General features: G+C 45.9%; 1 protein-coding gene across 2 annotated transcripts in view; it reads left to right on the top strand.

Moving 5' to 3' along the window:
* The window catches only part of MAML3 (mastermind like transcriptional coactivator 3), a 414,602-nt gene extending 405,569 nt beyond the window's left edge, over window positions 1-9,033 (top strand). For both annotated transcript variants that reach the window (XM_049632163.1, XM_049632162.1), the window contains exon 5: window positions 4,308-9,033. In XM_049632163.1, coding sequence (XP_049488120.1) covers window positions 4,308-5,305 — 998 coding nt within the window. In that variant the 3' untranslated portion in view covers window positions 5,306-9,033. The remainder of the gene's footprint in view (window positions 1-4,307) is intronic.
* Window positions 9,034-12,332: the final 3,299 nt, after the last annotated feature.

The following is a 12,332-nucleotide window of genomic DNA, read 5'->3' as shown; positions in this document are numbered from 1 at the left end:
ACCACCGATCTCAGCTGAATCTAGAAGACCAAAGCGGCTTGAGTTTGACTGGACTATCTTGATCCTGCTGCCCTTTGCAGAAACCCTGATGATTCATGACCCAGTAGCAAGGGGCATATTGTGTGCTCAGTGTTATCATTCCTTTATGAAGTATAAAGTCCACTCAAATATCGATCCCTTCCATCTCCAATAGAGAGCACCCCTGAGGGTCTTGTATGGGGTAGCGGATCAGCCTGACAACCATCCCAGTCTCATCACAGGAATTTTCAGGGAGCTAGAGGGGTCGCCTAGTAGCAGAAACCCCAATTCCCATCCTCTGCCCTTTTCATGGGACCTAGATCCTGGGTCCTAATTTCTCAAGTGTTACCGGTCGTCGGTCGCTTCAAGAATCTGCCAGAAGCTATGGGGCCCCTTGCATATAAATATGCATATATATAAACGAATACAGACTTTGTGTGGCCATGTCGCAAGTGCTACGCTTCTCGTAGACTGTGAAAAATTCACAGGGGGTGAAAAATTCATGATCTCGGGTAGCATTGTTCAATCTTTGGGTTGCAACACACAAGTAGGTTGTAAAGATAATGGGTCCCAACCAACATTTTTTTAAAAGGAATATAATAGAAAACTGATGAGAGTGTATCATAATAAGGGAAACTTTTGTTTCTGTTGTAGACCAGTATGTGTATATACTGGATCACACGCTGTGAGTAGTGGTTTAAAGAGTCTGAAAGCCACTGGTGTTCACGGCCAGATCTCAGTGAAGATTGCCTGTGGAAAGGCAGTGGCCTGAGTAGCGACCACTCCCTTCCACCCCTGGAACACATGTATCAGACCCCTTTGGACTTGACCCAGGGGAGGACAAAAGGAATGAAGCTGTGCACAGGTGTTATGTGTGTTAAATCAGTGCCGATATTCTTTGAAGAATTCTGTTTCTCACTTGGTCATGGGTAGAGGGGGTGTGGAAATGGTCACCGTTACACGTATAATTTTTGCTGCAGACACAGAGCCTTCCTAGGTTTCTACAAGTAGTTCTCAAACGTTAGCTGCATCAGAATCACCAGCGGAGCCTGTAAAAGCACACATGGCCTGGCCCCACCCCCAGAGTCTCTGATTCCAGAGGTCTGAAGTCGGGCCAGAGAATTTGCACTTCTAACAAGCTTCCAGGAGTCCTTGCTGCTGCTGCTGGCCCACGGGCCGCACTTTACGAACTGGTGATTTATATCAAGAACTAATTAAAAATACAAAATCTTATAAACCCAGCATAGTGGCCCTTGCATTTTCTAGGTTCGTAATTCATTTATTATCTTTTGGAATAAAGGGACCCACCAACATTTAATGCTTCCTCTGTATTAGGAGTTATTCTGTATGCCTTGGGTCCAGGTTAAAAGTTCTACTCTTTGAACTTTTCTAAAACTCCACCCCACAGGTAATCAACCTGGAAATTTAGCTGTACTTAAGTTGAACACCCAGGCCCATGGTGCGGTCCCTGAGCTAAATGATGCACTTTTTTTCTTTTTTCACTCTCTTCTCTATTTTATTTTACTAACACCCTAGATATCATAATAGTGTGTATCTAGGAAAATAGCAAATTGGTATAGATAAGAAATACTGTCCTTGGAGAGTTTCGTTAGGAATCACTTACTTGGGAACGTACGCATACTCCCCCACTACACATTTCAAAGGTTTAATGACTATCTTTCTCTTACTGAGTATGGTGCCTCTGGGCAATGTTGCATGCCTATGGAGAAATGCTTATTTTTCACAAATATAGGCTTCCTGTGAGTAAAAAGAGAAAACAGACCCTTTTAAGAAAAAATTGCATGTGATCTCTATTTGAATATGGAAGATTTTCACATGGTGATGTTAACCAGTGGATAAGAAAATTAACTTGAGTACAGTGTCCCACAATAATATCAGTTTTAGACAAAAATAAAAGAAGAAGAAGAGGAAAATTAGTCTATTATTTAACCGATATAGTAATCAGATAAAGACAAGGTAATTATTTGGACACATTTGCATTTTTTTCTATATATATTTAAAATTATTGAAGGTCAGGCACCTGGGTGGCTCGGTTAAGCTTCCGACTCTTGATCTCGGCTCAGGTCACGATCTCACGGTTTGTGAGTTCGAGCCCCGCATCAAGCTCCTCACTGGCGGTGCAGAGCCTGCTTGGGATTCTATCCTTCTCTCTCTCTGCCCCTCCCCTGTGCTCTCTCTTTCTCTCTCTCTCTCTCAAAATAAATAAATAAGCTTTCTAAATAAATAAATAAATAAAATTACTGAAGGCATAAAACTAGATTAAGAAAAAGGGTTTGTTTCTTTGTACCTAGGATGAAAATACGGAGCTGATTGCTGGTTTTAAAATGCCTTTTTTTTTTTCATTAGAGTTACACCTAGATAGCACAGTCACTTTGTACTAAAGATAAAGGTTGGCTCGGATTGATGCTTTAATACCTCTTAAAAGGTATTGCAGCATTTCTGTCCTCTAAAGAAAGGAACCTACTTGTCATTCACAAAAGTAGCCCAGACCATATCCAGTCCCTCAACATATCCATTATAAACATACAACAAAAATGTCCAAAAAAAAAAAAAAAAAAAAAATGGAAGTCTTTTTGTCTCTTTCCAGCAGCTCATCAGTCTGTTTATGCAGTTTGGGTCTAGCCAATCAGTCTCCGAGTCAGCAATATTTTCTCCTTAAATTTTTTTTTTTTTTTACAAACAACTCAATAACCCATTTCACCACAGTTGATCAGATTGGCCATGCAGTCGATACAAATTTAGTCGTTAAGGTCACAAAACTTCGTAACAAGATTACAGACAATATATACCACCATCCAGTGTTTAACAGGAACTTTTGATTTTTTTTTTAAATCACTTCGATATAACGAAGCTTAAAACAGAAAACCGAAACATTTCTAGGGATCTCTCCAGCCCTTTCGGGTTTCCCCACAGTAACCATTTCATTTCTCAATGCAGCATGATATTGATCTCAGGCCACAAAAACTTAAGTCATAATCAAAATTCCCATAATTTTCTTTCTTTAAGAAAGAAAGAAAATATGGAGACATAGTTGCTGCCCAGAAATCAATAACCCCATCAGGAAGACAGAAACACACTTATCTGCCAAGGTGCCAAGCTTAACAAGGTTAGACTGTTCTCGTCTGGCTTTTCATCCCATCTCATCCCAGTTGCAAGTAGTATCACATTTGCTTATAATATTGATTGGCCCCCAGGCTGCATCTTTTTTAAATGTCCAGGAGAAAAAAAAAAAACTATTTTTCTTGGTCTTAGAGACTCAGTCATTAGCTGGGACATAGGAAAAACTCATTTTTGTGCACCTCCTAGCCCTTTACAGCATTGACTGGGGTTCTCATGGTGACATTTCTATTCTCTTGGCTGATTTGGAAATTTCTTAGGAACATGTAAAGAAGGACTCACTCAAATGCCTAATTAGAGTTGAGGGACTTGGCATTCAGACTCTGGCCAACTTTTAAACAGCATCATTAAAAACCGTGTTAGCAATCTGCTGAGAGAAGTAGTCACTGCCGATTTGAAGGAGTGAGTGGACTTTGCTGGAGAAATGCATAAAGTTCATTGCCAAAGAGCAAGTAGCAGGATGATTTCTTTTTCTAGTTCAGGAAGCTGGCCATTTTGCACTGACATGTCATGATTCAGACAATCTGGAGCGTGTGGAAATCTAGAGAGTGGATCCAAAAAGTGTCCCATCTGTCGAAATAGCTTCTTAGCAGGAGCAGTGGCCTTTAACCTCTCAAATCCTACTCAAGTCTTAAGGGAAATTAGTCTAATGGTCTTTATTGATAGTATTCTCTACTGAACCGTGTTCCACTTCACAAAGAGAAAACACAAAGTGATCGGCCATTTCTTCTTAATTTAGCCCAGGAGGTGAATTCCCTCTCACCTCCAAGAAAAATGGTATCTGATTGGTTGAGGGTGGCATCCCATCCAGAAGAGTGAGAAACATCTTGCTTCTGCAAGTGAAAATAATAATCACAGAGTTATCAAGACAACTACAAAAGCACGTGTCCAGTATCCAGTAGGATCCCTATTTTCATGTGTCTATAAAACAGTGGTGGTTATCTCTGATGGTGGGAATTTAAGTACTTTTGTAGTTTTCAGCGTCCTACAAATTTTTTGTAATCAGCATATGTTACAGTCAGAAAAATAATCACTTTTGTGGATCTTTTCATATAAAAGAATTTGGTCATTCCTAAAGAAAACTCCAGCGACGTGTTACAGTAACGTGCATATTGAGATGAGTGAATGGGTCCATTTTTTTCCCCCTGCAGGTTCTCCCCAGGATATAGCAGCCGTGAGAAGCCAAGCAGCCCTCCAGAGCATTCGAACATCACGGTTGATGGCACAGAATGCAGGCATGATGGGAATGGGACCCTCCCAGAACCCAGGGACAATGGCCACGGCAGCAGCCCAGTCGGAGATGGGACTGGCCCCTTATAGTAACACACCTACCAGCCAACCCGGAATGTACAGTATGAGCCCAGGAATGACCCAAATGTTGCAGCACCCAAACCAAAGTGGCATGAGCATCGCACACAACCAAGCCCAGGGGCCAAGGCAGCCCGCCTCCGGGCAAGGGGTTGGCATGGTGAGTGGCTTTGGACAGAGCATGCTGGTGAACTCGGCCATCAGCCAACAGCACCAGCAGATGAAAGGGCCCGTGAGCCAGGCTCTGCCGAGGCCCCAGGGCCCACCGAGGCTGCAGGGCATCATGGGCACGGTCCAGCAGGGAACGCAGAGCTGGCAACAGAGGAGCTTACAGGGGATGCCTGGGAGGACTAGTGGAGAACTGGGATCATTCAACAACGGTGCGAGCTACCCACTTCAGGCTGGCCAGCCGAGGCTGACCAAGCAACACTTCCCACAGGGACTGGGCCAGGTTGTGGATGCTAACACCGGCGCGGTGAGAACCCTCAACCCAGCTGCCATGGGTCGGCAGATGATGCCACCACTCCCAGGGCAGCAAGGCGGCAGCCAGGCCAGGCCGATGGTCATGTCCGGCCTAAGCCAGGGTGTCCCCGGCATGCCAGCGTTCAGCCAGCCCCCGGCACAGCAGCAGATGCCCAGTGGCAGCTTCGCCCCAAGCGGCCAGAGCCAGGCCTACGAGCGGAACCCCCCTCAGGACATGGCATACAATTACAGCGGCGAAGCCGCCGGGGCTTCCTTCCCCGGCCTCTCGGACAGTGCAGACCTCGTGGACTCCATCATCAAAGGGGGGCCGGGGGATGAGTGGATGCAGGAGCTCGATGAGTTGTTTGGGAACCCCTAGTCAAGAGGAGGCCCCAAGAGCCACAACTCTAGTGCTGAAAGCTTAAAACGTGAGAAAGAAACAGGATGTTGAGCCATCCCTGTTTTTCGTTTTTTTGACCCACGGAAACTGAGCAAAACTGCAGCTGGCCCACAGTGAAAGATCCAGGTGCCAATCCGCAGCCCCCACTGGGCCTCGTTTCACCTGATTTTCACACAGCACTCAAGACAACACGCCACGCAGGTCCCTGCTGCGAGAGAGGGAGACACACTGGAGGCAGGTGGGGAAGACAGATCTGAAGCCCCTCGGCCCCGCACTCCCTGTGCCCGCCCGGCCCAGGGAGAGCTGCTCCAGCCCGTCCCTCTGCTGCCCGGTGTGGGGTGTCCGTCAGCCCCTCCTGGCCCAGCTCCGGAGACCGCAGAGCCCGGGGCCGGGAAGAATCCCACGGAGGCTGCTGGGTGGTGGCACAGGCCAAGAGCGCAGGTCAGAAGTGCGCTGAACTCTGGCTGGAAAGAGCTGTCAGGCGTCAAGACGTGCTACTGTGTTTGGAGGGTGGACACGAAGAACAGTGAGATGTCACAGAGAGACTACAAAGGATCTTACAAGCCTGTCTGCTGCCCGTGATGACCCTCAGGAATTTTAGAGGCGTTGCTGCTAGCTGCCTCTCAAGGAAAGCCACGTGAGCCTAGAGAAGGGTCTGTCCGGCAGTCCTGGGGGAGGCAGCCCTCTGCTGGTGACTGTGGTGGCGGTCCCCTGGGGCAGCTGGGCTGGAGCCTCCTGGGGCCTCGGTGCGATACTGATAACGTCCAGGCAGTTCACATCTATTTCCGGTGGCCACGGGGTGGAGAGACCCCGACTGGATGCTGTGTCGTCTTTCCCCACACCCCTCCCCACCCTGTTCCTTCTTGCCTCCACCCCATCCTGCCCCTGCTTTTCCTTACAGACTATTCCAGAAGAAATGAAGCTTTTGTCTTTAGGGGGCCTGGGCAGAATCAGAATAAACGCAAGAACGTAGACGGTGCCTGAAATGCAAAGGCAACACTGGAGTTTTTTTGCTCTAACATGTAGTCGAGTGAATATTCTCCGCCCGGAACTGAGCAGGCCCCTCTGATGTTCGACGGTGGGTTTATAGGAGCCACACCTGACACTTCTGGGACACCCTGGGAGGAATGGCCCCAATGGTCACTGACTCTGGCTCCCTTTGGAAGAACCCCGGGGGTGTTGCTCTGAAATTGGCCTTGCCCTTAATCCCTACTCACTGGAAAGACAAATCTAAAACACTGAGAGACAAGGAACTGAAAAATCAATTGCCCCACCTTACACATTTTGATGATGAAAAGAAGGAAGATACGATTCCTCCCATATGGGCAAAGTAATCCGCTCAGAAAGTCCTGTACAGTCGTTCTCTTTGTAAATCACTCCAATCTGCCCTAAGCGAAGTCTGTCGGAAGGGATGACAACCTCTACCACTTCCTGTAAGGCTTGTCTTTTTAGTCCTTGCTGCTGTTCCCACTGTCCCGTTTTTGGAGGCCATGTGGCATAATTATTATCCAGAGTAAGAATGGCGCGTGCTTTTCTCCCACCACCCACCTGCTCCGTGTCCGAAAGGCTGGCTCCCTCTGTACGCTCACATGCACCCCCTGCGCCACACGTGGACCAAGGCTGTGGGAGGCTGGACTGGCTGTACTCAGAGGGGGTCCCGAGAAGGGGGCTCGAATGGGAAGCTGGGGCCAGAGGATGGAGACAGGCAGGCAGGCAAACACTGCCCTTGGCTTGCTCGCCACGTCCCAAGGTAGTGGATCTCCTGAGCAAGGGGCAGGATGGAGAGCAGGGGAGGCAGGGTGGGCGAGAGCCCAGGCAGAGGCTGTACCCTGGGAAGAGGTGGTGGCAGGTGACCGTAAGCCCCTTGCCTGGGGAGGGGCCACCACCAGGGAAACTCTTGAGTGGAAACAGATAAAAACCAAAAAAAAAAAAAACAAAACACAAAAAACAAAAAAATACACAAAGTAAACAAACAAGAAGACAGAAAGCATAATTACCTTTTTCTGAAAGGTACAGGAAACAAATATATAAGCAACGATGAGAAACTGGGGGTGGCTGATGGAGAGAAGGGGGCTCCATTACCTTGTAAAAGCTTCCTCCAAATGCTTAGTACTGGGACCAACTAAATAGAGAGGTAGATTTTAATAAGGTCGTTTTGTTTTTGTTTTTGTTTTTGTTTTTGTTTTTGTTTTTACTACGGTGCTGATGTATATGTAATGTCTAAAAAAGTTATTTGTAAATAAGTTTTTACAATACTGCAGATATCACTGGGTCTACTATCTGTAAAAAAATATACATATAAATATATATATACTGTTTGTTTAAAATAGAGTATTTTTATTTCATTCTTTAACTCATCATCACAGCAGTGGTATCGCACTTCAGATGACATCTAATGACTAATTTGTACTGTATGACCTATGGCAACTTGCTCCATTTTATTCAGATTTTTCTAGTTTTCTGTTTTTACTTTGTACATTGAGCATTGCTTATTTCCTTTTAAGAATTATGTACAGAACTCGGAAATGTAGAAATGAAGTGATGTTGACATACCACTTTTAAAGAAAAGAAAACAAATAAAATCATTATCTGAATCAATCCCAAGTATAGTTTATTTTAGGGTTGTCACTGGGTCTCCAGCTTTAATTAAACAGATATACTTATGCCTGGGTTTTAATTGGTTAACTGCAGTTCTTGTCTCAAAATTCTTGATATCATTAACTATTTAACAGTGGAGATCAACCATTCCCAGTCTTTTTAACTCAACCACACAACTAAAACTTTCTAAATTTTCACCCCAAGGGATGTAGCAAAGGGAAGAGAAAAAGCCAGCTTTGAAAGGAACATAATGAAGTCCATTTGTGGAATCATGTGCCATAACTGTTCCATTTCAACTGGTTCATTCAGAGGACTTGGAAAACTGATAGTAAAATTTTCATTAAAAAAAAAAAAGAGGGGCGTCTGGGGGGCTCAGTCGGTAAAGCTTCCAACTTCAGCTCAGGTCATGATCTTGCAGTCTGTGGGTTCAAGCCCTGCGTCGGGCTCTGTGCTGACAGCTTGGAGCCTGGAGCCTGCTTTGGATTCTGTGTTTCCCTCTCTTTCTGCCCCGCCCTCTCTCTCTCTCTCTCTCTCTCAAAAATAAGTAAACATTAATATTTAAAAAAAAAATCCTCAAGGGATATATGGAAGGAAAAGTAACAAAGGGGTCTTGCCCCACTATAGTGGACACTGTCCATGTACACTTACGTACACACACACACACACACAATTCCCGCACACCTTACTTCCAGCCCTTGCTCTGCCTGCACCATCCACAGATTGTTGGAAATGCTTAGAGGTTTACATTTGTCCAGATCGACATTAATCAATGAGTCGCTAGTGCAAGTGTGTGAGAAGATAGTTCGGCTTCCTGGACAAGCCCTGAGATAGGATTTAGGTCCTCCAGAGCTCCCCTGCAGCCTCAGGCAAACACCGGGACTTTGCCTGAAGTCCCTTCACTTGGCTTCTTGTCCTTCCCCACTCCGTTCCGATTACCCTCCTGGGGGGACCTTCCTTAATGAATCACACACATGTGAATCCACTCCTCCTCTTTAGGAGACCTGTCCCTGAGACTTCCATGAAACTCGAAAAGGCATAGTAAAACAACACAATGCAAAACTACCTGGGTTAAGCAAAAAAAAAAAAAAAAAAGCCACAAAAACAATAAAGTCATCATCAGAAACAGATCCAAAACAAAGGTGAGTTTTAATAGATACAAACCAAGAAGAAGAATGCGTTTGAGTCACAGCCCGGCCCTACCGATGGGGCACTGTGGTTCCAGACTGGCTGGCACGTGACAGCATGGAGAAAACAGTATGACAACGTGCTTTGTCCCAGCGATAAGGGCTTAGCACTCCACCAGAGAACAGGAGGTTGAAAAAGGAACTGACGGGGGGTGGAGGGTGGGAAGGCTGATAAACAGAAATAAAATCTTGAAGCGAGGAGAGTTGAGTACTTCTCCTAGTCCCAAGTAGTCAAAACCACGTAGTTTCATTCACACGAAAACGCATTGTGCACTGAATGAATGGCATCCCCTTCTCCTTCAAGATGATTTCTTAGATGTAATCTTACTGACCTTTTTAAAATCCCAATGCAGTGAATGTGTGGTGGGGGAAGAGGTGGAGAATAAACATCTTCTTTCTAGGAAGTCACCAGGCATCTGCCCCGTGAGATGTATTTTGTTGCTGAAAGTTGAGCACTCGGAAGCCCTTGACCCTTCTTTTCAAGGAAAGCTGTGTCTGGAGACAAAGGGTGAAAAACAAATGACCTGATTTTTCCTTATTAATGACCTTTTTGGCCTCACCCCACCCACCTGCAACCCTGCAAAGGGCCGTGGGGGAGGGGAAGTGCCAGGGAACGGAACAGGGCTACTTGTTTGTACGGCCAGCCCTCTGTCGCTAGATTTTCTTTTTCATTTTTTCCCCCTCTTCTCTCTCCAGTCTTCTCCTCTAGTCTCTTTTTGAAGTTCCAAGGACATTTGACACCACTCTGGTGTCCTCTGGGGAAGCTACCACGACCTGCGTGATTTCACGTGACAGGTGGAGGCGATTATGGCAGCATGCACCCAAGGGGGGCCCAGGTGTCCCTGCCGGGCCAGCACGGGTGCTGTGGCCCAACAGTCAGGCCTGTAGTGCTCGACTTGAAACAGATCTTCACCACTGCCAAGAAACCGATTTCAGGTTTTAACTTCATAGAAAGGATTTTGAAACTTCTCGTTATGAACGTTATCAAACAAAAGTAGACCAGGGGTACAGCGAATAACTACACACTTTGCCATATATGCCTGACGTGCGTACTTGTCCAAATAAGTTCGACACGTTAGCTACTTCAACCCTCAACCTCTCAACACGCAGCTCCCAAGAATCTCTTCCCTAGCCACAAGATCGTTGTCACACAACACGATGAACATTAATTCCCTCAGTATCATCTAATTCTCACTTTATATTCAGATTGTCCTTATCGTCTCCCAAATGTCTTCCATAGCTGGTTTTTTCCAAGCAGGATTTGGTCAAGGATCCCACATTGCCATCTGGTTTTTATGCCCCTTAAGACTCTTTTAATATAGAACAGTTCTATGGGGCGCCTGGGTGGCTCAGTCGGTTAAGCGTCTGGCTTTGGCTCCGGTCATGATCTCGAAGTTCGTGAGTTCAAGCCCTGCGTCTGGCTCTGTGCTGACATCTCAGAGCCTGGAGCCTGCTTCAGATTCTGTCTCCTTCTCTCTCTCTGCCCCTCCCCTGCTCATGCTCTGTCTCTATCTCTCAAGAATAATAAACTTAAAAAAAAAAAAAAGAACAGTTCTCCATCCTTTTTCAGAACACTGACTTTTTTGAGCCAATGAATCTGGTTTCTAAAAATAAAATCCAGGGGCGCCTGGGTGGCTCAGTCAGTTAAGCATCCGACTTCAGCTCAGGTCATGATCTCACTGTCCGTGAGTTCGAGCCCTGCATCGGGCTCTGTGCTGACAGCTCAGAGCCTGGAGTCTGCTTCTGATTCTGTGTCTCCCTCTCTTTCTGCCCCTCCCCTGCTCATGCTCTGTCTCTCTCTGTCTCAAAAATAAATAAAAACATTCAAAATAAAATCCATCATGGGGCACCTGGGTGGCTCAGTCGGTTAAGCATCCAACTTCCGCTCAGGTCATGATCTCGCAGTTCACAGGTTGGAGCCCCGCCTGCGGCTCTGTGCTGACAGCTTGGAGCCTGGAGCCTGCTTCGGATTCTGTGTCTCCCTCTCTCTCTGCCCCTCCCTCGCTCACTCTCTCTCTCCCAAAAATCAATAAACATTAAAAAAAATTTTAATCCATCAACTCCTGTGTATGTGTGTATACATATATATACATACATACCACAAACAAAAGAAACTCACATTTCTCTGGCCAGCATGTTTGCTCCTTGTAGGCAAATGTACAGGAATTAAAATAATCAAGAGTTTGCCCTGGTGACAACAGAATTAGAACAAAGGAAAATTTTATGATTCAAATGTTTAAAGATACAAAGCTCTGACATCCTGGTGTACCCATCTTCTTTTTCCACAAGTTTTTAACCAAATTCTGTGTGTGTGTGTGTGTGTTTGTAGTTTACCTTTTTAAATAGCTCCAGTTTAGATGCAAAATAGAAATTGTTTATAAATCCTCAAGTGTAAGATTGGGAAAGTTGTGCGTTCTTTTCCCTACTTCCGAAGGATATGATTACGCAGTAATTGTTCCTCAGGGTCAAAATTTTGCATTCTTTCTTCCTTATTGTCTTCAATGTGTGAAACAATTAAAATGTCACAATACAAGTCACTGTAACTGATCAGAAAACGAAAGTGTAAAAAGACCATAGAAACACAGCATTTTAGTGAGTATTAGCCCCATTTTTCCCAAGGAAGACAGGCAGAGTGCTACAAAGCGCGGCGGTAGCCTGAGCAGCAGGCGGGAGAACCGGATTAGTGCCGGCTGGCTCTGGTCTCCACCTCTTGGCTCCACTAACCCCATGGATGAGGTGCCTTAGTCAACGTCAAACAGCCAATGAGTGGGGGACCCAGACTAGTATCCAGATATCGCCGTTCCCAGACCGATACGTTCTCAGCGTATTGGGAATATGTAGTAGTGCTACTTGGGATGCAAAGAGTTGTAATGTCTTTCCCACTATTCTGGAAACACTAGTGTTTACCTTTATTTATTTTCCTATTATTCATAGTCTTTTTTTTTTTTTTAACGTTTATTTTTGAGACAGAGAGAGACAGAGCATGAACGGGGAAGGGGCAGAGAGAGAGGGAGACACAGAATCAGAAGCAGGCTCCAGGCTCTGAGCCATCAGCCCAGAGCCCGACGCGGGGCTCGAACTCACGGACCGCGAGATCGTGACCTGAGCTGAAGTCGGACGCTTAACCGACTGAGCCACCCAGACGCCCCTATTCATAGTCTTTAAAACTTCCTTTGGGGTGCCTGGGTGGCTCAGTCAGTTAAGGGCTAAGCGTCCAACTTCAG

This window comes from Panthera uncia, chromosome B1 (assembly GCF_023721935.1).
Source record: "Panthera uncia isolate 11264 chromosome B1, Puncia_PCG_1.0, whole genome shotgun sequence".
In the NCBI taxonomy this organism is placed as follows: Eukaryota; Metazoa; Chordata; class Mammalia; order Carnivora; family Felidae; genus Panthera; species Panthera uncia.
Note: the sequence above shows the minus strand (reverse complement) of the source record. Positions and strands in the feature narration are given on the sequence as shown.